Genomic DNA, 27,862 nt, shown 5'->3' on the forward strand with positions numbered 1-27,862 from the left:
ATATAGATCATGTAATATTATAAAACATACACTAGATGCATTTTTCAACCTAAGTCCCTATCTATTCTTACAAATTCTGATAAAACGCGTGACTCTATGTTTAAACAATTAAAAAAAATTTCGGAATATACTAATAAGAATAAAAAATATATGAATCACTTTAATGTGATAAAAATCACAAGTAAAATTTAATTTAAAGTTAGTTGTCAAGAAAAAAAAAAAGAAAAAAGTAATTAATATAATATTAAATATTAAAATTTAATACGTGAATTTAATTATTCCCTATTCAACCTTATGCATCTAGTGGATGATATGGCACGAACTTTACGTACCAAGAAGATGGAATGGTCCATCATCTGCACCTAGAATAATAACTATTGACGAGCAAATGACAACGTGGTAAAAAAAATTATGATAAGACTAAGAGTCATTTTCAAAGGATGACGTGATCCTTTGAAAATGACTCCTCGTCGATAGTTGCCCTCTTGAGCCACAAAATTTGTGGGGGCCTCTTCGGCAAATAGCCTCTTCTTTGCTTCGTGCCCTAACTACTGCTGTGGGGCATTCCCTAATTGCAATGCACGAAATTATAAAAAAAAAAGAAAAAGAATATATATATATATATATATATATATATATATGTACATGTCGAACTATCCTAGCCTGTGGACGATCAATGGACCAAAAGAATCCAAAAATCGTGCACATTTACACAGGCACATTTACTCGAATGCCCCAGCAGAATTAATCTAATTAATGAACCTATATTATTAACACTTCGCAAGAATTAAAAAATATCGAGCAGAATTAAAAAATCTAAGGATGCATCTTATGGTCTTAATCTTTTATCTGATCATTTTGATCTTTTATATCTACTATTTTTACTTTAATATACTTATGCAACAAATTATATATTCTAAAAATCACGAAAATGCGAAGCGTTAATATACTTAATACTAAGTATCCGACATGTTAAAAAATCTTTGCTAATTAGAAAGAAAAAAATTTCTAAACAAACGCACAAAGATTTTTAAACTGTTGGATACTGATATATGTATATTGAAATACAAAGTGTCAGCAAATATGGAAAAAAAAGAAAAAAAAAAAAAAAAGAAAAAAAATAGAACATGAAAAATTTTTTTAAAATTGCTGAAACTTTGCAAATATCCGGAGACGCCATTTTTCATTCCTGACTGAAAATTATACCCTGCGTCTTATCCGGTCCTACCTGCTTAAAATTAAATATACATTCACACAGAAAGATATGCTACCTGCCTGCCTATAACCTATATTTAAAAAATAGCAAAACATTCATTCCAACACACACACTCCACGGTTCTCTCACATACCGCCAGGGCGCAAAAAAGCCTACACTAGAGAGTATGCCCCGGGGCATCTCCGACACCCTAGCTCAACCGCGTATATCAACTAATTAGGGTTACGTACCAATTGCTGTAATCGGCTGTCAAGGCTAATGATTATTGCGTAAATGACTAAAGCAAAAGATACTAGTACATACTAGTATATATACATACTAGTCATGTACGAGTATTTCAAAGTTTTCAGACAAAATGTCTGCTATTATATACTACATATACAAAACGATATTAATAATAATATATTGATAAAATTAAATAGTAATAATTAAAATTAATAGTAATAATTAAATGAAATTAAATGTGCGAAATATTTATTTAAAAGTTATCGCGAACCAACATACGATTCACCACCTAACACGCACACACAGGTGAAATCGTACATTGGGCACAATCACTAACACTATGACAGCCGCCGAATGGGGAAAAACTTAAAACTAAACCCATATTAACTGTTTTTCACCTATACGAGTAACACCTGGGGCACACGCATAGATGAAAACGCAGAAAAATGGGGAGGAGAAACGGGAATTAGTATATTAGAAGCTGAAAATCCTGATCTAAAAATTGATTAACTTATTATCTAGGGCCTACGGTCTATGATTCTATAAGTCTCTTTGTTTTTTCAGCAATTACTCTACTCGACTTTATTTTTCCTTTCAAAAACAATGACTCTACTGAGACTTTGTATTCATCAACAAAATTAATGTAATATTTATGAAATTTATATGTAATAATAATTAAAAAATCCTCGGACGATTCCTCCCAACAAGCGATTATTCTAATCAATGAACAAGATCATAATCTATCGCTTGTTTTTCAGAATCTATCCGTCGCGATTGTCTTCTTGCATATTTGTTAATAAATTCATAACGATATATCTAAGTAGATTGCGATTGAATAAACTATGTACGAAGCAATGCATGTAAATCATGTCACATGCTTTTTTTTCAAAGAAATCGGACAAATGAATGTCCGATTTCGTGACTAATATCGCGAACAAATACGTACGAAAAAAGTGCTAATTAATTGCACTTGTAATTAAATTACTCGAATGATGCAAGAAGACCCTATCCTGAACTAATAAAAAGAAATATGCACAATGGAAAATATATACCACTCGCGAGTAAATCCAAAGAAGGAGTTACTCGCGGTCATGCTCGTCAATAATTGAATGAAATAATTACAACCAATTACTCGTGCCGATTCGGACCTTTCGTCCTCGACATGATTGAGTAATCGGAGGGATTTAAAAATTAACTTACTACTTAAGAAGTTCTACGATGGCTCCAAAACACTGGACCGCGATTTAGGTCGAAATTGAGGGTGGATGATTCGTAGTTGGTTGAAAATGAGGTAGGTCGACGTCGAAGTTGGTCGAGATCCTCTTCAGTGATGCACTGACTCTAATTCGCGATAGTTATTTATTAACGGACGATCACTGAATTTACTTCGCGAAAATCTACTATATATTATAAATACAGTCTGTGCGACTGTAAACAAATACAAAATACTTTGCGAACAAACACTGACTCTATTAATGACTGCCTTGCACGCAGTCGATTCAAATATACATATTTTCTAAAAATTACTTTATAAATCGCGACACGCGGTAAAATTTTTATCAACGAACAAACACTGACTCGACTTACGCGATTCTTCTTTTATTCGATCGATACAACATTCGATTTATTCATTGCCACGCGCACGAATGCAATGATTGTCTGAAAAATAAAAGAGAAACGAAATTATTAGTAAAAATGTTATAATTATAAAATGATCGATAACATCGAGGATAACATTTAAAAAGAAATTTACTCACCAAAGTCTTCATTGCTCCTTGCACGATGAGCATCCTGCCCCTGGATCATGCGTCGATATAAACACTGACTCTACTTCGCGAATTTATTTGATTGCTCTAATCTTATTTTAATTAATAAAAATATTACGAGCAAAGATTGACTCTAATTCGCGTACTACTGCAACGATGATCTGTAAAATAAAGGAAATACAAAATTATTAGTATCATTGTTATAATAACAAATTGTTAGAATTATTGAAGAAATTTATAAAAAAAAAATTTACTTACTGAAGCGTTTGATGGCCCTTGCCCGATGAGCATCCTGCCCCAGGATCGTGAAGAACGTACTAATACGAGCATGACTCTAATTCGCGAATTTACATTTTACAAATTTAATTATATTTAAAATATATATAACGAACAAACACTGACTCTAAGACCGCTTTGCACACGGTCGCAAAAACATTTCTTCAAGCTGCCAGATGTATTACTGAAAAATAGCTTATTAAAACATACAATAAATATAATATAATTCCTGTAAATCATCCCTGAAGGCTCAATATTTAAGAATTGAAAAATACATTAATTGAATTGAAGATATAAAAAAATAAAGTACTATTGAATTGCACCGAAATCTCCGACAATTAAGATTTCAAATCTCCATTAAGAGATTGTTGTATGTGGAGATCCAATTACGAAGGTAGCGAACAAAACCGTCTCGAGTTTCCTGAAAAAAAATTATTACAATTTTTTAATGGAAGTATTTTACATGCTATATAATAATGATTCATTTATAATAATGATATTAATTTATCATTATACATATGCTCAAATAGTTAAAATTTTTAATTAGAATAGAATATAATATTACTTACTCTCCGATAAAACCGTGTATTACTTGCGAGAAGGTTCGTAACAGAATGACCGTACTTCTACGACTGCTACAAAGCGAACGTTCGGTCGTATATTGTTGTTGCCTCGGTAGAAGGGATTCCCTGGAATTACGTATCCAAAAACTAACAATAGAGTACGTCGGCTTTAACTACCTTTATGTATATGTAAGAATGTACACAAAGTTCGAACAGTCCGATTCGTTTATTTGGTGTTACACGTACGAAGAGGAGAGCGAAAGAAAACGACGATATCCTACATACGTATTTCGTTTCTTTTAATTCCTAGAATATGACGTATGTACCTAATAAAGAATCTTCTTATTAATATATATATGGTATATATTTCATATATATAGCATATATATGTATGATATGCGATATTATATATATATGATACATATGATATGCAAAATATATATATATATATATATATATATATGATACGTAATATATATGTATATACAATAGTATTATGCGATATGTGGAATATATAATGTGAATACTGTATTATAAGAACGCTTTATAAAATGTATGACATGTTAAGTATAGATATGTAACATAAATGTATATGTATATGTATGTGTATGTGTATGTGTGACGGTATAGGTTAGTATGTCTACGTATATGCGTGTATACGTATATACGTAGTATACCTATATATGTAGATACGTACGAAAATGGAATATGACACGAAATACGATCGCTTATGATTAATAAACGGTAAATAATCGCACTGATCACTATTAAAACACACGAGAAGTAAAAATATCGTAGAAATAAGACCGAAAATTAGGAAAAAGCGTATCTACGAAGGAACGCCGAGGCGACGATTTTATTTTCACGGATATTTCTTAAACGCGACAATGACCCGACTCACGAATACTCACGCGTGGAACACGCGTGTTCGGCTATCGATTGATATATGAGAAGATGATGTATGTTTGAAAAAAATATGCTAATTACCTGTAATTACGAGGACGATGAAATTCTCCTGCAGTCTGGCACGCACGAATACAAAATGGCGTTAATCCGTTGGTAGGATAATCGCATCTTCCACATCGCGCATGCGCATAGCCTCACGAGTTTCATGGCCGTCATAAAAATTCGTGATTTTTCGATCTATTATCGGAAAATATCAAAATGTTAAAAATTCGTCTTGGAGCTTAAAAAACTATCGAATCGGGTAGTTTTTTACCCCAAACCAGAAAATCAATTGCTCAAGATAGCCTATCTATTAAAATAAGATCGAAAACGAGAGTTAAATATGAAGACGAAATGTACGTAGTACGAAGCTTCATTTTTTTAATCGCGAATATTTTTTAAACGCGATAATGCTTCGACTTGCGAACATTCACGCGTGAAAAACGCGTGTTTCGCTATCGATTGATATATTGGAAGATATTAGACGTTCGAAAAAAATATGTTAATTACCTGTAATTAAGAGGACGATGTTTACCCCGTGCTATCTTGACAGCGTTCACGAAACGACAACAGCGCCAATTCGAATCGTCAAACAGGAACTTTTGATTGGTAGTTCGTATTTCAATTCGTATTTGTAAAGCGCCAATTTCAATATAAACGATTGAATAATCAAAAAGATCGTTTAAATTTATTCTATTTTATCTTGAAAACTTGTTCGAGCCGAGTTTGTATAAATAAAATAATTGATAAGTCATAACTTGATAAGTAATATAATAATATCTTAATAAGTAATACGCGGAGTATTACGAGTAAAACTATATAAGAGTTTAACAAGATATTTCAAGTCGGAAGTAGTCAGAAATCTTCGGGCGATCCTTAGAAACAAAAGAGAATGTGCGAAAGTGGAATTCCGCGCGTAAAAGATAAAATTCAAATTACCTTTGTCCGAAGCGTGAGAAATTTTAAGATTATAATCGATTAAGATTATTACAATCCAATTAACCATAATTACAATAGGCCAATAAATCATTTTTCTATGCAAAACTACACTTGAGAATGTAATTACAGTATTTACAATATATAAACCTTACATTTAAGTGAAACTATTAGAAAACGATATGTTTCGCGATAGAAATAGTTTTCATTTCACATTATTATTTTTTACTTAACGATATTAAAAATATATAATCAACGTATTAGTTAATAATCTCGGTTAATTAATATTTTCTCGACTTTCTTGACTCATTCCATACCTTTTATATATTTCTTTTTCAACGAAAGAATCGAGAATAGAAAGACGATCAGAAAAGAAACGTAAGATTTTCTTTTTCCCACGTAGATTAGACAAATGTTATAGGGTTTGAAATAATGTTTTCTGTTTTCATGATTATCACGTGGAAAAATCGTTGAAAATGTCACAACCGTGACAGACCATGGATGGATGTTACTGGACCGGGTCAAGTGGCTTTGGAGAAAGCCAGCTACCTCCGCCTTTTCCTTATGGAGTCACGAAACTGTTCGCAGTAGCCGTAGTAAACCATTGCTGGCCTTTGTCGTCAGTGTCATGGCCAATTGAAATCGTCGATGCGAAAAGAAGAGGAAACGTCGATTTGTCGAAAATCTTTATATGCTTAAACGATCCGAAAAATTCGATTTAACAATCAAAATATCCACAAAAAATGTATTGAGAATGTCAGGGTCGTTGATATTTCGTCATCGTTCCATATACAACGACACAATCACGTGTTAGCTCTGGAGGTGACAGGATCGATTAAGGGATTTTATACGGATGACTGCTAGAGCTAGGGTTGCGAACTAAACTTAATAATCGCATGATGACGCGAATACACGTTTCCGTACTCCTAAATGAATGATCAAAGGGTCGAACGAGTTTCTTAATTTTGTTCATATTTTTAAACTTACCAATTATTTTTAAATTAAATTAGAAAATTTTTTTAGCTCGGTTTCTCGTACACAAGCCTTCTTTCTAAATTAGACATGCCATTTTTATAAACGTTGATAGAACTTAATGATATTTCTACGATGAAAAAAATGAAAAAAAAAAGAAATGAAAAAAAGGATATTTCAAATTTCACTATGCAGACGATACTTATCGCAAATTTGAGATCTGTCGATAAAAATGAAAAGAATATAATAAGCTTATGGGACTCTCTCGAATGGCTCGTGCAACGGTAAAGAAAAATGACGGGCGTGACTCGAAGGAGCTATGGATAATTCTGACCCAGTTTGCAATTGATATCCTGGGTCATGACCATGGTCGATTGTTGTCTCTTTAGTCGTCTCTTCGTGCGTTTCTTCTTATGAGGTCACGACCCAAATGCATCGAATGTTTCCCTAGGATTAGGCGATTTAACGATCATCCAACGATTTATAGCTACGTCATGTGACATTTATCCCTATTAGGTATTCCACTCCGAAGACTTCTGAACGTGTTTCTCGTCTGGGTCACCGACATAAGAATCTAAAGATCGATGTTACGCGAACTGCATTCGAGCTTGCGATAGAAAACAAACGTGTTCTTTGCGATTAGAAATAAAATATTGTTATACGAATAGAAATATATTTCCTTATTTGTCGCGATTAAAAGAATATTATAGGAATTCTAAAAAAAATTTGTTTCTTAAATCAACAAAATAAATTCGATTTATTCGTATCACTTTCTCAAATAGGAAATAAACAGATATTTAATCGATCAGACTTTTATTGTTTCCAGGTCATTAATAACAGTTCATTTACGAGGATAGATTCAGTAAGTTCTGACCGCGATACCTGAACTGAAATTTAAAGTAAAAAAGTAAATTTTCGCCCGGTCAAAGGAGAACGAAATGTAAACAGTTGGATTAACATCGGCTATGACATCATTACGTACGTACGAATTTAGAAAGTTCCGTCGTCATGCTTCGTACTCTTGTCACGACGTAAGGATCGCGGAATCTATAAAAGAAAGCAATATATCCACTTGCCGAAGCGGCGAACGTATAAAAATTTGTTCGAGCCGGCACAGGTTCTGTCCCACTTACAAGGAGTCACGATCAAGGTCAGCGGCACTTGTACTTGCCAGGCACCGACCACGAGGAGTCGCCTTCTCCTGATCTGCGTGTTTATGATCACGAGGAAAGAAGAACTTATCTCGATTTGTGGGAGCGAAAGTAATAATGATAATAATCGTTATCAGAAATATTCGATTAATACCATCATCATCATAGTTTGTTAATTAATTTTATAACTAATTTTCAATATACTTATACATATCTCTCTGAATATTATCCAATGTAAATAGATCGACGTAGAAGCAATCAAAGATGTCATTTGATAATATTTCGATTATTAATTTCATACCTTACTATCTGGAGATAGTTTATTATCTATCGAAGTTGCAGCGAGAGTCTCTTTATCGAACTAATTGCATGTACCTGTGTAAATAGTATCTCGTTGAGTTTACACATAACGATAAATCATTCTATCGAGAAACTGGGAAATTGCTGATAACACGAAGATCCACAGTCTGAGTTTTAGCAATCTCCTATTCGGAACGTCGTTCATGCGATTCAATCGCATTGGAACTTCTCGCTAGTAGGTCAGTTTCTCTGGTCTTTAAATTTCGAGATCGTTTCGAGATTTATTTCAAGATTGACGTTTTTATTCACTTTCATTGGGATAATCTCATAACAACATTTTTGGAATTCTCGATAAAATTGAAATTTGAAAAAGGATGTCGATCGTACGTAATCTCCCCTACTTTGTATACTTCCTTGAAACGTATATTTCCAGGAAAATATACTGCATTAAATTTATAACATATTTTATAAGAGATTACCCAGGAGATAGGAATTATACCAAGAAATTACTATTCTAACTTTATACGTACTCGCAATCTTAACAAAATTCTCTGAAAAATACCTTTATAAAGAAAAGTAATAAACACCTAGTTCGCGTCTAACATTTTTGCTCCTTTTTTGCCATAACGTTCCCAGCTATATTTTATAACAAATGACACGTTACACGTGTAATATACCGTATGAGCTGTATAATACCATTACCGCTAAGGAAATGGAAACAAAAATTTTGACACCGTACAATAAGGTCCAAGTTACGAGATCATAACCAGGAATCGGACTCATTTGTTTTTACTTTGTTTTATGAGAAAAGCTCTAGGTTAAGATCATTATCCAATGGAATTCTCGCTGGCCAAAAGTCATAAGGTGAACATAAAGTACCGTAAAAGACGGCATCTTTGTCCGACCTACTTCAAGAACAGCACAGCCTCCGGGCTTTCATACCTTTGGGACGATCAGGTGACAAGGGGTAAGCAGGTAACTAAAAGATAAACGATAGAGATAACAAATACATTGGAGATAGGGGCACGTTAAACTCGATCGCATGCGAGATTATAAAATCAACGATTGTTCCGGATAAGCAACGATGTATAAATAAAAGCTGTGAAAAATAACAGCACGATAAAATACCAGCGATGAAACGAACGAGAGAAAGTATCGATAACGCGACCTCGAGTATCCGTGATCTCGAACAAAACTCGAAGCGTGATCAATTGATTTGACATAAGTTTCTAGAGCGAAGCATTTATCATAGTTGAAAAGAAAGTTTGTTTTCCTATTATCGCTGTAGTAATTTTCGCGATCGTAAGTCCTTTACTTACGAAACTATCCATGTATCGATATTTTTTTTAACGAAGAGTAAACGTTACATTAAATAGCGAATACAATAAATATATCATTCTTTATTTCTCATTTACAAATTAATATTTATAGTATCAGTTCAGCGTACACGTTCGGTATTAACTTACTTCTCGAATAATGTGGATGAGATTAATTTGAAAGGATAAACGAACAGAAAGAGATACGACGATCATCTCGAGACCGTTATCAGGATTGCACCGCGAATCTACATTTAAATAATCTACGTGGAGATTTCTCTCCTTCTTTCTGATCATACTTGCTTTCCGGAAATCGTCATTTTCTCATCGAGTAGAGAGAATTATAGAGTACTTTTCGAATTATGCTTATTCGATAGAAAGATAAACTGTGCCGATAAATTATAAACTATCGACTAAAAAAAAGGAAACGTAGAAAAATAAACAGACATCTTTCTTCAGCTTCGACGAAAGATGAGGACGTCCTTGCAAGCAATTTAGAGAAAGAAAAAAGGAAGGAATTGACGTAAATAAAAAGAAAATTGCAACATGCCTGTTTATCGATCGTCTACTTCCAGGCCGTGGATAAAGTATAGATTTTTAAAGGCTCGTTTTGACCTTTTCTATGACTAAAGGGAATAGCTCCTATAAAAACTATGCATATATATACATATATATATATATATATATATATATATATATATAGAAATATATAAGAAATATAAGTTACAAAACTCCGAAAGTACACTTGAGTTTGACTCGGTCGAGTCTTACGAATTCCATATATTCCATATATACGATCCACAGATCATAAATAATATCTTTCAAAAATAAAACATCGTATGGAAAAACTTGAATTTATTTTTATACAAAGAATCACTCTATATATGTATATCAGAAAGCAGGAGTACCGTAATACGAAGATGCAAGCTAAATGTCAAAGGTCTGTTCTATGCTCTCTCTCTCTCTCTCTCTCCTCCCTCCCTCTCTCTTTTTTCATCAAAATTGTTGGACGTAAATTGCTTATGCGTTAGCTATACATTGGGAAGTTAATATAACTTTGTGAAGCCGCATATACAATGCCCGATATCCATAGTGAGATTAATTCGACGATGCAGACTGTGGAAACCGCTATCGTACGTATGATTCTATATGATGCTCGTCCCGACGAGGTCACAATTAGTTAAAAGAAATCGACATGGTTCGCTGGCGTGACTCCGAAATGAAGAGAAATTCGACTCCCTGAAACCAATTAAAATTTCCAACGATGTCTACCCATTGTTAAAATGCTCGCAATATTTTATCATTCGACAGTTTATTCTAGATACGCATCGAGCTCGTGAAAATTGAACTAGTTATTATTCAGTAAATTAATTATACAAATTTCTCTCTCTCTCTCTCTCTCCCTCCCTCAGGAATAAATATAATTTACATTGAACTTTCGTTGAAATCAGGTAAATTTCAAGTGAAATAGAAAGGTATATTGCGAATGACCGCACATGGAATAGAAAGTATAATATAAATATATGTATATTTATATATATATATATATATATATATATATATATATATATATATACGCTTTCTTTGAGGCTTATATAAAATTTTAAATCGTATCATCCTCGCAGCGTGTCGCTTTTGAAATAATCTTTCAGAAAGATATCTAATCGTGTATTACGAATGAAAAAAGAAAGAAAGAAAGAAAAAAAAATGATAAAGATCATCCGACTTGCCTTGAATGTACACGTTTGAATTAGGATTGCAAACGAGGAGGTTGAGATGGTGTCGAGAGGAGTCGAAAGCGAGAAAAGACATAGGCCGAGGACGTGGGGTCTAAGCACAGCGAAACGTTTCCTGAATGGATAGAGACGAGCGGAAGGTGGAGGTTGCGTGGACGTTGCGATGAGTAGGACAGTGTGTCGGTGTCGTGCACGCTGAGCCCCGTTCTTCTCCACGTGACCTGGCCACTGGCCCACTTTGGTTTCTCCTGCTCTCTTTCTTACTCTCTTCCCCACTCTTCTGATCGTCTTCTCCTTCCAGTTTACCTGCTTTCTTTCTTCCTCTCCTTTTCCTACCTTTCTCCAAGAGCCATCGTCTTCTTCCTCATATATTTTCTTAACCCACCCTCCCTCCCCTACTTCTCAAAGTTTATCCCACCACTCTGGGCCTGTTACCACCACCATCACCATCACCATTCTCCTTGCGACGTCCACCACCAACCTCAGTCGCGTTTTCCAAGGCGCCGCTCGTGACATTGCCACGCGATTCCAGCACATGCCGTGGCACGGGGTACAACGGACAGGTACCATCCAGTTCACTGCCCGGATGGTCAATAGTGCGCGATAAGCTAATCGGTGCTCTTGTGGACGAACACCCAGGAACCGATTCAAAAGATTCTTTCGTTCTTTTATATATCTTTCTCTTTCTATCTCCTTTTCTCTCTCTTTCTCTCTCTCTCTCTCTCTCTTTCTCTTTCTGTCTCTCTCTCTCTCTCTCTCTCTCTCTCTCTCTCTCTCTCTTCCTCTCTTTCTCTCGCTCTTTATCCGTCGAACAGTGTCACGAGTTCATGGATTTTTCTTTTTGCTTCGTTTCTCTCTTTTCTTTCGAAAGAATTTTCGTCGATGACAAATCGAATTAATTCTCGTTCTTCGGATCGATGCTGGAATCTCGATCGTATTCATCCACGTTTCTATTCACGTGGACGCGGAACTAATGTAAACGTGACCCTTCTGTCAGCCAAGTCAAGGAAAAGAAGTTGAGGAGAGAAGCTACGGTAAAAATTGAGTGAAGAAGTGCCAAAGGTAACGGAAGAGGATAGAGTCCAAGAAGTGACCTTGACAACTCGGAAAGGAAAACGTCGAGAGAGCCGTTCGCGATCTCCGTCGAGAACTATTCACGGTTCCTTCTTCGAGGTGACGGCCACGACAGGATTTCTTTACGAGTGCCAAGAAAGAGTTATGAAACGTTCTTAAAAGGCAGACAGTTGCAAACGGTTATTGCACTGCACGGTGAGTGACATGACATTTTTTAGATACATACCTTTGCTTTGTAAGAACTTATGTGGTCACAATGTGTATTGGATGTTGTCATTTGATAGCGCATTTGACAAATTCTTTAAATAATTGTCCAAATAATTAATTCGATGTGATATGATTATATATCCTTACGATATTCATCGACATTCATTTAACGAGATTTAATCTTACGATTTAATCTTTGATCGAACGTGAACGTTAATCGTGACAAAAATATTCGCGCAATCGTCTGGAATCGATGTAACCGTATCCAAAGAACATCGATCGAACTATACACGGTACATCGATTTCCCGTGAAAGAGATTAATCTCGTTGCAAAATACGACGATGAACTTTCGGTCGCTATTAATAATGACGCGTGCCGATCGTTATATCGAACGCGAGTCTGCGCCATACTTTCGATGTTCTTTTTGGTTCGCGAGCACCGTAATTACAACGGAATGAACGTTCATTAATATATCTTTCCGCCATTATTTCAAATGATCATTCCTAACGTTCCTAAGACGTAATAATACGTTATGGCATTCCTCTCTCTAACGTAATTTCTTCTTCTAAAGATATAGCTCAGTTTTATTATTTTTTTCTATTTCACATTTTCTGTAAGTCTCTTCGCTGTTAATATTATCGACATTTGTACGCGTCGATTACTTTATTCTCATTACTGAAATAATTTTGATCGCGTCTTTGCGACCTTGGTCACTTCAAGGATCCTCGATTTATTTATTTTTTTTCGAGAACGAACGAACGAAGACGAAGAGAAAAATTGCGGAAGAATCGTCTGATCGTTTATCGAAACCAGGACGCAATCGGGAATCGATGCGATCGTTGGCAGGGGCCAGCCTGATCATGAAGCCAGGAGAAAGCTGCCTTTCCGACTTTGGCCCGTAGTAAAACGAGGTGTTCCGATATAGACATGGAGGAGATCATTCGGCATGCTTCATTGCTCCATCGTATCCTCTTTCTTTCTTTTTTTTTACGTTAACTTTCTTTATAATCATCTATCTTTCCGAACAATTGATTTTTGAGAACTGTCTTGATGCTATTGAGGAAGATTTTCTAAGAGTTCGACCATAATTCATTCGTTTTTTCACATATTATCTAGCGGTATAGATCATTGATCATAGGTATGATTTTTCTTTTTAAGAAAAACGTTCTCACGTTCTCGACATTTTTCAGAGCACGGTATCGACGACTCGTTATAAAAAGAAGAAAGAAAGAACAAAACAAAAATTAACATGGTAGATCGAAATTTCTCACTTATTGCCTCGAGATGTAAACGCTTTCTTGAAAGGATCTATGCTTTTTTGTTTGCATAACTTCACTTTAAACGGTATTACTGCTACTTCGAGAATTTGACATTGTTTCGATTATTCGGTAAAAAATAGAAACGTCTTGAAAAGATGTACCCAGATTGCTGGGAAATTCGGGCCGTGGATTTTACATTCGGCTAAAGATAAATTGATTTTTTACATTGACCTCAGAGTAGCCAGTGGATCTACCGTAGACGCAAATGTAGACGGGTTCTCTGACGTTCTTCCAACTCAGGCTTGCCTCGATGGTGTCGAATGGTTAACGTGCTAACGGGTTATACCAACGTCACTTATTCCAATTTAGTATTTCAATGAATGTGGATCATCGTCCAGTCGACTTTGAATAAATTTATATACAATGCAAATGCAGTTACTTAAAAATTTCAATTGTTAATTTGAAATATAAATTGGATTTTCCAAGGTACAAAATAAATAATCGATAAATAATCAAATACAGTAACGTGAGCAAGTTACATATAGGATATTTGAAGACATTACTTCAAATTTAAATTAGCAAAGTCTCTGCATGTCCTGATCACCTATGACCTGAAATAAAGATAAACGCGTTGATTCTCTTCTTCTCTTTTCTCTTCGTCTTCGTCTTTCTCCTTTGGCCTCGATAAGAAGAGAAAAGTTTAGCCCGTATGATCGTCCACGTACTATCACTTTCATGACAAGAGAGAAGAAGAAGGAGGAATGCGATCCTCCTCTCTCGTGCACGTTTCGTTCGGTGTATTCAAGTCGAACTAACTTGCGCGAATGCCGATCGGTTTTGCACGAACGATCGAGCCCGTAATGTGTCGTTAAATCTCCGAGTGAAAGCAAAGGAAGAACAAAGTCCCTTTCATGAGAGTGCCGCCTCGATCTACGCATCCTTTTCTCATCGAATTTATTCCGTTATATCGTATCCTTCCTAACTTTTATTTACGTCAGAAAATGATACTTCGTTCATGACTATATAATTAAATTATTTCCCGAGCAGAACTTTGAACGTACGTATTTTTACAACTATATCGTACTAACTAATTAAATGAATGAAATCAATACCTTATTATATTATTTTGATATAAAAATTGATTGAGAAAACGAATTGATTCGATCGATTATTTTTTCTTTCTTTTTAATAATCAATGACCCGTGTATTCCACTATTCCAATTCTTATCAATATTTTTTTTTTTTCGATAATTTCCGCCGATAGAATTTCTTGCGACGTTTCAACTAAAACAGAATTTGCAAATTGAACGGAAGAAGGATGATTGTGATTCCTTTACGAAGGAAACGAGGTCGACCGATGGTACCTACGAAGAACGCCGACTAATGGAACAGCGAGTTTCTCTATGGGCGATCATTTCTTAGCGAAAAGAAATAGAAAAAGGAGGGTACGACGTTTGAAAGAAACATTAACGACAAAAAGATCGTACTGGTGTACTCGTAGAATGACACACGCTTCTTATTTTTCCTCTATTCATCTCATTCTCTATTGTATATACTTTGGATCGTAAAAGGACGATAATCGTAATAGAGTTTCTCTCCTGTGTTTTCTCTTGTGTATTCTTGATATTTTATTTTGTACTTTCACGATTCGTGAGATCTTTTTTTTTTTTTTAAATGTCTCACAATCAATTTGATTTATTTTATTCGCTGATATTGTCTCTGATATTGATCTTGACGTTTTTAACATTTTTTTACTTCGTTGATACGACTTCCGAGATCGACGTCCAGACTCGCGATGACTCGAAGAAGTCTCGAGGGTAAACTAATCGGGTCACCCAGATCCAACAATCGAGTGATGCCGCCGAACTAAGCTTTCTCCAAGTGTTGGTGACATGCTCGAGTGCTCGAGAGATGCGCTCGTAGATTGTCAAGAGAAGAAGAAAGAGAAAAAGAAATAGAAAAAGAAAGAGAAAAAGACGAACCTGCGTATAGCTTGCGTGAACATGTACGCACCTGTGCACGCTCTCCTCTTACGTTGTTCCTATTGATGAACGGCCAATGAACGCGGAAGAATTTTCGAATCACCGACAGTGTCCCTACTCGACTCTTTCGATTCCTTTTCTTGAATATCCTGAAAGTTCTGACAGGGTGAACAAGATGCGACACGATAGGTACATACATCGTACGATCTTCCTCTCTCTCTCTCTCTCTCTCTCTCTCTCTCTTGTTCTGTCTGTCTCTCTTTTTCTTTTTCTCTTTTTCTCTTTGTATTTTTATCATTGTCATTATTATTATTAAATGACAAATATTCCCGAAATTCGTTTGACGAATTTAAGTTTTCTACGAATAATTGTGAATGAACGTTATTTTTTTCCAAGCGATTACTATAGTCGAATGATTCGATTAAATTAACAATTAACAATGTTTTTTGGATCGTCTTTTAATACGGCTTGGTTTGTCGCAATCGATACTACTCGCAACGTGAAACGGGAGAATGTTGAGTGAAACGAAACACTTTGAAGGAAAGTGACTTCCGTGTACTCACGCGTGAACATTTACGTGCGTTGGTACACGCTTACAAAAGAGAGAACGAAAGGAAACGAATGTTAAAGCGTCTAAGAATCTTCTAATTCGATTTAGATATTTGTTATGTATGTACAACATCTTGTGTCTTCGAATAACAGATAAAGTTTGTTTAATGTCTTATCGCTATTGGAAATAAATTTAATTAATTCTTATAACGAGTCACAGAAATATTGATCTTTTAATTAACAAATGTATCTATTAAAACTCCATTCATTATGATTCATCTTCCCTATACTTGTGAAATACTTAAATATTTTAATTTTGGATTAACTAAGTGCAAAAGAGAGTTAATGACGGGGGGATTCACACGCGCGTAAACGAATCGGCTTAACGGTTTACGTGAAAAATCAGAGCGGCACGTAGGGTATAATTAAATTTTTAAAAAATTAATTTTTTCATTAAGGTGAGATGGTCACCCAGAAAAGAAATAACGCGTGCTACATGAGACCCATTCCTATATGATTGACGTTTTATATTTCATAACGATAAGTCCAATAATTATGCTAGTTTGTGTTCTCAAAATAATACGTACAAAGTTAAAAAAAATTCAATATTCATGAAATTAATTCGGATTGATTATTTGTAAAAAAAAAAAAAGTAGAATGAAGTTGATTTTTTAAAAGATGCGAAATAAAAGATAGAATAAAGATGCAAAAGAAGTAGAAAGAACAGAGAGAGAGAGAGAGAGAGATGGGAATTAGGTTACCAGTGTAGAGTCAGATGATCAATTAGCATGCCAGTCTTTTTAAGAACTCATCGAATTATTCTTACGACTACTAAAATTCAATCTTCCCATATATTTTCTTTGCTTCTCTTTCAGTCATTCTCATCTTCGACCGTGTTTACCTATGTATGTGGATATCGTAAACGTACGACGACTGTAATGAACCACTCTGCCCGTCCGATGAATATAACGGGATTTTGTACGCGTAGAAAGACTCATTTGTCTGTGTACGTGTACGAACAAGTCGATACTTTTCGAGAAGAGATTCGAGAGGAAGAGAGCCGATGAAATGTGGTCCAGGCCTCTCAAAAGATTTTCGTGGACCTTGGCCAAGTTTCATGAACTAGCTTTTATCGACGATCGATGATCAAACTCCAGAGGTCTTCTAATTTATGATTTTTTTATTGGCATTTAATAGACAATACGCTATTAAAAAAAGTTTTATTAAAGAAGATACTTCATTTTAAAAAATTGTTTTATAATATCAACTTACGCACGTATTTCAAATAAAAAAAATATTTTTTTATATTTGAAGAATAAAAAATGAATCAATTGTATTAGTAACGTATAATACATAGATGCTAAATATATATATATATATATATATATATATATATATATATAGAGAGAGAGAGAGAGAGAGTAATTTATTCATCACGCTATTTATCTACACAGTCTTTAGTAAAAATGTAAAAATGAATAAAGCGTAGAATAAATTACAATAAATATATTTAACAATGTTATTTTTGAATATATTAAACATTATAATTTGGAATGATTGACATTAAGATATTTGCAAACTAATGATTTTAAATGATTAATTTTTTAGATAATTTTGTTATCGAAAAGAGATAGGAATTTTTGATACTCAGTGAGTACGTTAGGTTGTCACCTTCCGATTTCCAGTTTCCGCGTCGCATACTGGAGTCGATATTCTTGTACCGTTATTACGGACGGACGAGCACGTCGATCTCCGCTAAGCGAAGCCGAGAATTAGATCGACGTAGCGGCTATTTCTCATTGCGTACCGATACACTTGTTGTTTAAACTACAATAAAAAAGAAAAGAGTATGAAAAAAATTTGTTACATAAGACGGATCACTTTCATAGGGTCGTAATAATCTCAATCGAGAAAACATAAACCAATCGTGAAATTTCTCGCGAGATAGTTCTAGAATCTAGATTCTCTTGGCCTCCTTCATACGCTCTAACGTTCATTTAAATTAACAACAATTAACATGATCTCTTTTTTTTTGTCAATTTATAAAATCCATGCCGACTCTTTGTGTTCACAGATGGCTACTGGAACTAATTTTTGTCTATTTCTCGCCTTCCTGGTTTCGACGTCTGCCTTGTCGGTTTCCAATGCACCTCAAAACAAAGGTAATAGTCATCTCGTATATAACTGTGTAACTCTATAGTCGGATAACTATTTTGTAAGAAAATGATTTCTTCCTAAGGACTGAGTCTATTTAGTCAACTCCGTTTGGTATCTCGAGTAACGATAAAGAAAATATTTACAAGTGAATACTTTAATATTAATACTGTCAAAACGTTAAAAATTATGACAACATTCTCATTGTTGTTTGCCGAATAATTTATACTCGAGAGTTTTAAAGCGACTCTCTATCTCTCTCTGTAGGATAACACACCGAAATAACTTGTGAAATTAAATGCATACTCGTTTGGTATCATTTTAAATACATACTTTCTGTGGTTTAAAAGGAAACTATTAGAAAAGAAGAAATATTACGACTTTGCAGAAGATATGCAAATTTCTCGTGGTTTATCCGTGAAGGTGTGTATTAAACAGTCAATAATGACACCAATTTCTACTTACTCTTTTTTTTATTTATTCATTTTTTTCCACCTTTAAATATCTACTCTCTCAACTTCGTTGTACTTTGAGTTACGAAAATATCTTCTCTTGCCTCTCTATTCATCGTTGTTGTCGTCGTCGACACGTGACACCAAATTCTACTTCCCGTCTCTTATTCTCCTTCGAAAGTCGAGTATACCTACGCTTCTTTGCAAGTATTCGCATATACCTATTCCATTTCGAGAAGCTACTTATGCATGCTGGAGGTATAGCAACCGTTTAAGATCTCATTTTAAAGTGGCACGATCTTTTGCCGAGAGAAGTTTTAAAAGTCTGTATAAGGAGAATTTAATGTTCCGCATGTGTGCGACATGCACGGATATTTTAGAAAATTGTCCAAAATTTATAATTCCTTTTAACAGAGATAAAAAAATATATATATACATACATACATATATTTATTCTTGCGTTAAAACATTACAGAGTTTAAAATACTCACGAATAAGTATATGCTATATGTGATATCTGCTATTAACTGTCGGACTGTTCGTTCCTTTATCGAAAATTTCACCTTTCTCCACTTTCACGCGTTGATCCGTGTCATGCGAAACAACGGTATTTGATGATGGTACTTTGAATGTAACGTACATATGTCGAGAATTTGGATAATTTTATATAATTTGTAGCAGACATATTTAAATAAGAAATTAAATATCGATTTAATACTAACTCTAGATCGCTTTCTTTTGTAGAAATACGAACTCTTAAAGATTTTCTCAAAGATCTCTACGATCATCTTAGTACCATTAACTATCACAATTTATCAATTTACAAAGCATCTTGATTTACGATCAATCAATTTCAAAGATGAATTTATTTATTCGGGACACACAAAGCAATATGAGAAAATAACTAATAAACTACGAGTAAATATGTCTTTCTCTCTATCCCCGACCGATTTCGAACGTGAACGAAGCCTGAAATTAATAGTAATGAATTTAATACCAGCCGATTTGGTTTTTATGCGGTCAAGTGAAACTCGAAACAGGATCTCTCATCATCGATCGTGCGAAGCGAAAAGAATCAACGATCTCCTCGTTATCTTTCTTTTTCCTCCTTCACACGGATACCTTGTTCGCATCCAGCAATTAACAATAATTGCATGTCCAAGAGCTTGAGTCTAACACATTGGTCAGTTACTAAATGAGTTGAGAATTCGCATTTTTCATAGGTTCCATTCGTTCTAAATGACGATAACGAGATAATAGGAATAACAGAGAGAAAGAGAGAGAGAGAGAGATAGATATAAGAGCAACAATTTTCTGGATTTCTTTCGCGTGAAACGATCAGGGAGTAGATTTTTATTGGGTTCTTATTAACCGGCAGCAATTCCTTTGATGTAAGCAAACCCGATCCCACACGTTCGAGTAGACTGACTTTTCTATCCTCTCTGTTGCTGCATTACTAGTGACACGGTTCTACGTCCCTACGTAAGAGCGCACAAGCGCGAAATACAAAAAAATCTGGAACGGTGCAAGGATCCGGACGAGCAATACGGACGATTCGCGGAGTAGGTCATCATATCGGTAGTATGTAGACGTATGAGGCACGTGCGAAGCCTACATGCTTGCTCGTCTATGCCCCTTAGTCATCTGAGCATAACCATCATGGCCAGTTATATAGATACAAAGTATACCACATATGTTAGATTTGCCAGCCATGAACGATCTCTTTTCAACACCTTTTTGACACACGTAGATAAGTAATAAAGTAGATAAGTAATCGTTTTATTAGTCTGTCGTAGACCGATTCACGCGAACGCTGAATGAAACGACGGGAGCGTATCGTATTGGGCAAGTTCGCGTTCCGTATAAAGTCATCATATAGGTGTAGAGAAGCAAAAAGTATGTATTTAATGGATGAACGATTTTGGATCATTCCGTATAATTTCTACGTACCTTGTATGTAGAATGTTGACGTGGTAATTATTTAAGCATTATCAACGATGGTTGCTTTCCATCAAAGAATCTGATCCATTGACTCTCTTATTGCGTAAAGAAGCGATTATATCGGTCAATACGTCTTTCAAGCGTGAAACGACCTGGAATTCATTTTCAATTGCGACCTGATTCTCCGGTGTACGTAGGGTTTCTATCATAAACGATTATCTTTCGACCGATTGATATACGAGTAGTGATGAAATTGTTGGATAGGAACTTAAGGTTTTAGTAATTAGAAGACGATGAGAGAACCGCTATTTACCCGTTATGATGTGCAAGGACAATGGAAGAACGGTTAATTCGTTGCAACACGCATCGAATTCGTTAAAATCTCGGGAATCGAATAGTATTAGATTCCTGCTAAATCTAGTCTGTCTAGGATTCGTATCGTAATTTGCATTGATGTATGAAGTACGAATGCCAAGTATCCATGCTTGAAACTTATTTTGTGTGCGATGCACATTTTCGTTCAGGACTCCAACTAATCGCTGCAAGCGTTTAGAATTTTCTGATTAGATGTAAATGATCGGAGACCTTTAACTAGCGGCAACTTGCTTTGTTTCGAAACGATCACGAGCCAAAAATAAGTTTGACACGTTTAAAATGGAAATAGAAAAATACTGCTGATCATTTCCATAATAGAATGACTTAGGTGTTAAAACTTTAAGATAAAAATCGTGTTAGCAGGTCGAAGACTGTTCGGGGGTTACAGAATAGTGCCGAAGGTGTGCCAGCCAACGATTCCCTCACGAACGAAATCGGAGGACCCAGCGATTTGCATGTTTAATTACGAATGCACGCGCCGGAACGGCCAAGTAGTCGGCGCCTGTATGGACGGTTTCCTCTTTGGCGCGTGTTGTCAATTACCATCGAAAAATATACTCAATGAACCTTTGGAGAAAATACCCATTATCCAGAATTTCGAAGAGATCGATCACGTGCCAGATATTCCGATTCTTTTAAATCCGGATGGTACGCCAATCGGTATGTCGATCCCGCAACAGATCAGTAATACCGTAAAAACGGATTCTTCTGGAGTTTCGAATCATCTCGGTGAGGAAGAGACTTCTTACACGAGGATAACGACATTCGACTCTAATCCGACGACTTCCGAACCACATAGTAAAGATGAATTGGAAAACGCCGAGAGGCCTCAGGTACCTCCGTTACAACCTGGTATAAGTCAGCTGGAAGATGATTTTCCTGCGCTTCTCGGTCAACAAACTATCCTGGATAGCTTACAACTTCCAGGATTGCTCGCCTATACCGACAAAAACAACAATGCTCAGACTCATAATAATCCCATTGGCGAGAATCCACTTGCAACATTATTGAGTCCTGATCAAGTACTTCAAATCGCTGATCCGGTCGATCAGCTACCAGCTTTGTTCTCTCAGGGATTGAGTTATAACAATCACAGTTATGCCGAGACGATATTGCTCAATGAGAATGGTACCATGTTAAATGAGACGCATAATCCGGATGAATTGTTTAAGCCTACCACGGATTCCTCGATCAATCGTTTTACGGATAGTAAAATTGTGACTTCCAGTTGGAATGTCGAGGAAAGAACAAAGGTAACAACTGCGGTGCAAAGTACGCAGTCATTGACCGAACGAACGAGAGTTCACGAAGGTAGCACGAAGTCGACGCAATGGGTGAAATTCCCTGATCAATTTACTTCTACGACGACCGAGATGCCAATCACGTTCACTGATTTTAAATCCTCTAATTCGAACATGGAATCAACTGTTGCAACCCAGACATACACGAACACGCAAAAGGTCTTGAACGTGACACCTACCTCGGGATTGAGTTCGAGCGATACTTTTGACAAGACAAGCACGACAGAAGAGAAAGTAACGAAAGAGGAAGAAACGGAAGCTGACGGCACTGTTAAACGCGTAGCCACCACTCCGATGACCGCGACAAATGGCGACAAAGACATGGTGAGAGTACCGACGATTACTTACGAGGTTCAGTCGGGCAACAAGAAGAACGATGTACTTGACAAAGAAGAAATAGCGATCAATCATATCATTTCTATTTTGAACGACACTACACCAGGAGTAGAGACGACAGTCGCCATGCAAAGGCCTATATCCATCGCTCACAATTGGGTGAACATAGACGATACTTCGAAACCTTCATTGATCAAGATTTCCTCTTTGAAACCTTTCAGCACGAAACCATCGACGTTCAGACCTTCCGTACACGCTTCTACTTTAAAGATCTCCACGTTAAAGCCTACAGTCGCTACATTGTCTACAGCAGCTCCTACCTTCTATAAACCGATACAACCATCTACGTATTACAATTACGAAACCATTCCTACCGAGACCAATTATCCTACCTACTCTACGTCCAATTCGTATTCCTCGAGACCTCCATCAACGCCGTTAACTTATGGATCATCCAGCAGTTTTGCGTACTCTTCGAGACCAACCACAAATCCTCCAGCACCAACAGTGATAGTTTTGGGTCCACTCGGCACGGAATACACTACTCAAACTACACAAAAATCTGTAATAACTAAAAAACCGTTCAGTGGATCAAGTAAGCCGATCTTTGCTTCGACCAGGTCTACTACTTCAACGATCAGACCTACTATTGCCAGCACGAAAAAGCCGAATGTCTCTACTATGATCACCCACAACATCAGTACTTTCATTTCTAACGTCGATACCAACAGCAATCACGTAGTTTCTACTAGTTATATCACAGTTAATCTCAAAGATACCACGAGCACGAAATCACCTGATAATATCGACACCACGACCGAAGCTTTTGTTCCTGAAACGAGTTTGGAAGAAAGAATGACCACAAGAAAACCTACGACTTGGACCACTGCACTGTCTTGGTCCAAAAAACCGAGCTTCCATTTGAAACCCTCGACCTTTAACGTTGTTTCCTCAGAAAATACTCCACCTATTACCATCGTTTTAAAATCTACAACTCCGTCACCAATTGCAGCACCCATTGTCCATTGTGACGACGAAACACCGGCACCCGACGATCTCGTCAACTTTCCACCTGTTAGAAATCCTAATTTAAACATTTCAACGCCATTGTCCCAACAAGAAAAGCCAACGATCGTCGAGACTTTTAATCATACAGGCTATCCAAACATCGACATCATCAGTGAGAATGATATTCCAACTCCAACGTTCGTCGAGGATGCTCTACTCACAAACAAAGTCGATAGCTTCGTAAACAAGATCGTCGAGTCTCTACAGAGTAACTTTCAGGTAATTCTAATAGTTTTGTGTTAGCTTTCAACTAAACTCATTTCTACTTCCCACGTATATCAACGAATAGTAATCTTCAGTCTTGTTATCCTGAAGTATCGATCTAGAATTAAAAGAAAAATCTTAATCAAAAGAAACACATGATTCTTATTGACTATTATCTTGTTGACTATTTCTTATTGACTATTATCGCGTATCGCGAATATAGACGTAATTGAAACGAAATATTTATTCAGCTTTGAGAATTGTAACTTGAGAAAGATACTATCTGATTTCTATAGAGTAAGAAGAAAAGGATAATATAAAACATGTAGGAGGTATGTAGCTCGGCACAAATTGGAATGGGTAGGTCTATCAAGAGCAATTGTTACTTTTCACTTTACCGTACCGTTGAGAATTGGAATAGATTTCTTGCTCGGTCGGAACTAATGTAACTTCTAACAAACCCACGCGCGTATTTCAATTAAACTTTAATCTACACTCCGCACAAAATCCGAAAGAGAGAAGTAACTGAATTGTTCGTGTGAATATTTAAGGATCTCAAAGACATCGTCTACAATCGCGCGAACGGATCGACGACGTCAACGACGACTACGACGTCGGTAACGAAGAGGCCGGTCACCACAGTTGCTGGTAATACGACGAAAAAACCTACTAGAAGACCGTCAACGACTACTAAACCGTCACAGGCTACGACTAAAAGACCTATTACTACTAAAAGACCTAATGTACGACCAAGCACGTCGAAACCATCTTCCGGTGAGAAACCTCGTCCGCCCAAACCCACGACCTTGAAACCAAAACCTTCTGCGACAACGCCTGCGACTACTACGAAGAGACCCCAGGTCACTACGAAACGAACAAAACCAAATAGGAAACCAACCACTGTACCTACAACTACGGCCGAGCCGATTCTCCAAGAGGAGGTAGGAGAGGCTTCGATCGATACAACGCAAAGCAGCGCCTTGAATGTCGCGACCACCCTAGCATCGGATTTTCGTACACGTAAGACACATTATTGCCATATATTTTCTCTTATTTCTTGATATTCCCCACCAATGGGCGTGAAAAGTTAGCTAAACATTATTTGGCCGAATAATAAATTTGCAAGTTCATGCTAATTCGTGTAAAACTCCCATTAATTCATATCGTTTTTATCGCAACCAATTTATTTTTACTACCATTTTCTTTATCGGATTTAGGAAATTATTATATTGCCGACAGGAATAAGAAATGCAGAATTATTAAGTTCGTATTGAGTTTCATCTTGAGATTGAAGATCGATTAACCAAATTGTCCTTCGGTCTTTTTGATTATCCAAAGATCGTGTTTACGAGTTCTTTCGAATGACTGAAGTTTCATTGTAATTGACAACGGAGGTGAACTCGTGTCGATAATTAATATGTAGCCATCTTTCATCGACAGAATGCGGGGTAAAACCTTTAATCAAGACTGGTAGAATTGTTGGTGGGAAGGGTGCACGGTTTGGAGAATGGCCATGGCAGGTATTGGTTCGGGAAGCCACATGGCTAGGACTTTTTACAAAAAATAAATGCGGTGGTGTTCTTATCACGGACAAATACGTCATCACTGCGGCACATTGTCAGCCAGGGTAATTAAAAACAATATCCAAATTTAAAACGAAAATTTGTATTTTTTTCATCGACGCTGCTTTTTTTTTTTTACATAGATTTTTAGCTTCCCTCGTGGCAGTTTTCGGTGAATTTGATATATCGGGAGAGTTGGAATCGAAACGAAGCATTACGAAGAACGTTCGTCGAGTTATCGTTAATAGAGGATACGATCCAGCGACCTTCGAAAATGATTTGGCCCTTCTCGAATTGGAATCACCGGTGCAATTCGACTCTCACATCGTACCAATTTGCATGCCCGACGATAACGTCGATTTTACAGGCAGAATGGCTACGGTCACTGGTTGGGGTAGATTAAAGTACAGTAAGTATCCGTCGTTAGTTTTCGTACGTATTAGAAAATAAAATTATTTTCTTTAAAAAAAAATCTCGTACAGACGGCGGTGTACCATCGGTATTGCAAGAGGTCCAAGTGCCGATCATGGAGAATTCCGTTTGTCAAGAAATGTTCCAAACGGCTGGACATTCCAAATTAATTTTAGAGAGTTTCTTGTGCGCTGGATATGCCAATGGTCAAAAGGATTCTTGCGAGGTACGCTAAGTAATCTTCAATATTTTATTTTATCATATCCTTGATGTGTCTGCTTGTATATTAATATCCATAAGTAATTGGATATGTCGGTGTATTTATTGTTAGTACGAAGTATAGATTAATGAACTAGCAAATGTCAGGTGGCGGTAGTTATGAGATTGCAATTTACGAGAACGCGTACGATACAAGGACGATGACTAGCGTATTCCAAGTAGATGTAGTAATGAACATAAGCGTAATCAAGTGATGGATTTTATACGATCGATCGATCATTTGCAGGGTGACAGCGGTGGTCCACTGGTAATGGAACGGCCTGATGGTAGATGGATGTTAGTTGGCACGGTATCTCATGGAATTAAATGTGCCGCACCGTATTTGCCTGGTGTTTACATGAGGACCACTTATTTCAAGCCATGGTTGCATAGTATCACTGGAGTTTGAGGTCGAGAATGTTTCGTTCTTCTCAAGGACACTGATTTACCCGTGCCACCTGTATAAATGTACAAAGGAAGTCTAATTTATTTCCCACCCGGCATAGAACGATCGATATCGAATAAGGAAAAGACCCTTTCCTTCCCCGAACTACCCCTTTGCAACTAGTGTGATACGAGAAATCACAAAAGAACGAGAGATTATTTCGTTGTGTTTTTTCCTTTTTTTTATTTTTTATTTCACAACGAGCGAGACTTTACAAATTTTTTTATCAAACGAAATGCTATCTGATGTCATTTCTTCTATCGGATTACCGAAAGAATCGAACTCACTATCAATGTCATTTAGTTTGCGAAATTTTGTTTCGTTCTTCCTTCACGTATCGTACACTTTAAGATATTTTTACCGGGACACGGCACTTGGTTCTTGTGTTCCATGTACATATACGTGTATCTGTCCTTATACGTATACACATACATATATATACATATATATATATATATGTATGTATATATATATATTATATAGATATTATATGAAAATTAATGCGATGCGAATATTATTTATTTCATTGTTAGCTGTTATTTATTAAACTCATTTTTATACGAGAATGACTCATTTATTCATCCATCTTATGCAATGTTTAATTCTTATGCATTGTAATTGCAAAAATAAAAAGAAAAGTAATAAAAATTAATTCCTGTGATTGTTCATTTCTAACGCCAAATAATCGAGTTTAAATAAATCGAGAATGCATGTGTTACGAGCATAATAATTTCATCAATTGCAAAGGTGAGTTTATCGATAACATCGTTTAATTATCAACAATGATTTCAACTTTTAAAGATGACGATTACGACGGTGAAAATAATGGTAGCCCGTGGTAATTAAATTCGAGTCGTTATCTCGAGGCAGGGGGCAAAAAA

The 27,862-nt window shown here is 36.1% G+C and overlaps 1 protein-coding gene and 1 long non-coding RNA gene across 5 annotated transcripts; one reads left to right on the top strand and one right to left on the bottom strand.

Moving 5' to 3' along the window:
* Positions 1 to 1,692: 1,692 nt before the first annotated feature.
* LOC122634780 lies at positions 1,693 to 5,540 on the bottom strand. The gene is made up of 6 exons (XR_006328464.1): positions 5,502 to 5,540; positions 5,034 to 5,189; positions 4,053 to 4,172; positions 3,466 to 3,904; positions 3,199 to 3,368; positions 1,693 to 3,100 (listed from the first exon to the last, which is right to left on the bottom strand). It is a non-coding gene; the product is annotated as an uncharacterized LOC122634780 (long non-coding RNA).
* Positions 5,541 to 11,904: 6,364 nt separating this feature from the next.
* LOC122634854 (serine protease filzig) lies at positions 11,905 to 27,633 on the top strand. 4 transcript variants are annotated; one of them, XM_043824211.1, is made up of 8 exons: positions 11,905 to 12,671; positions 18,549 to 18,636; positions 21,757 to 24,320; positions 24,857 to 25,325; positions 25,746 to 25,932; positions 26,011 to 26,276; positions 26,350 to 26,504; positions 26,784 to 27,633. In XM_043824211.1, exons 2-8 carry the CDS (start codon positions 18,549 to 18,551, stop codon positions 26,943 to 26,945), a joined length of 3,891 nt encoding a protein of 1,296 aa, XP_043680146.1. In that variant the 5' UTR covers positions 11,905 to 12,671; the 3' UTR covers positions 26,946 to 27,633. The 4 variants fall into 4 exon arrangements, with proteins under 4 accessions (XP_043680146.1, XP_043680148.1, XP_043680147.1 ...); XM_043824213.1 differs by having other exon boundaries at positions 21,760 to 24,320; XM_043824212.1 differs by lacking the exon at positions 11,905 to 12,671 and adding an exon at positions 14,976 to 15,000.
* The last annotated feature ends 229 nt before the right edge of the window (positions 27,634 to 27,862 follow it).

The sequence above is a fragment of the Vespula pensylvanica genome, chromosome 16, assembly GCF_014466175.1.
Source record: "Vespula pensylvanica isolate Volc-1 chromosome 16, ASM1446617v1, whole genome shotgun sequence".
Taxonomy (NCBI): domain Eukaryota; kingdom Metazoa; phylum Arthropoda; class Insecta; order Hymenoptera; family Vespidae; genus Vespula; species Vespula pensylvanica.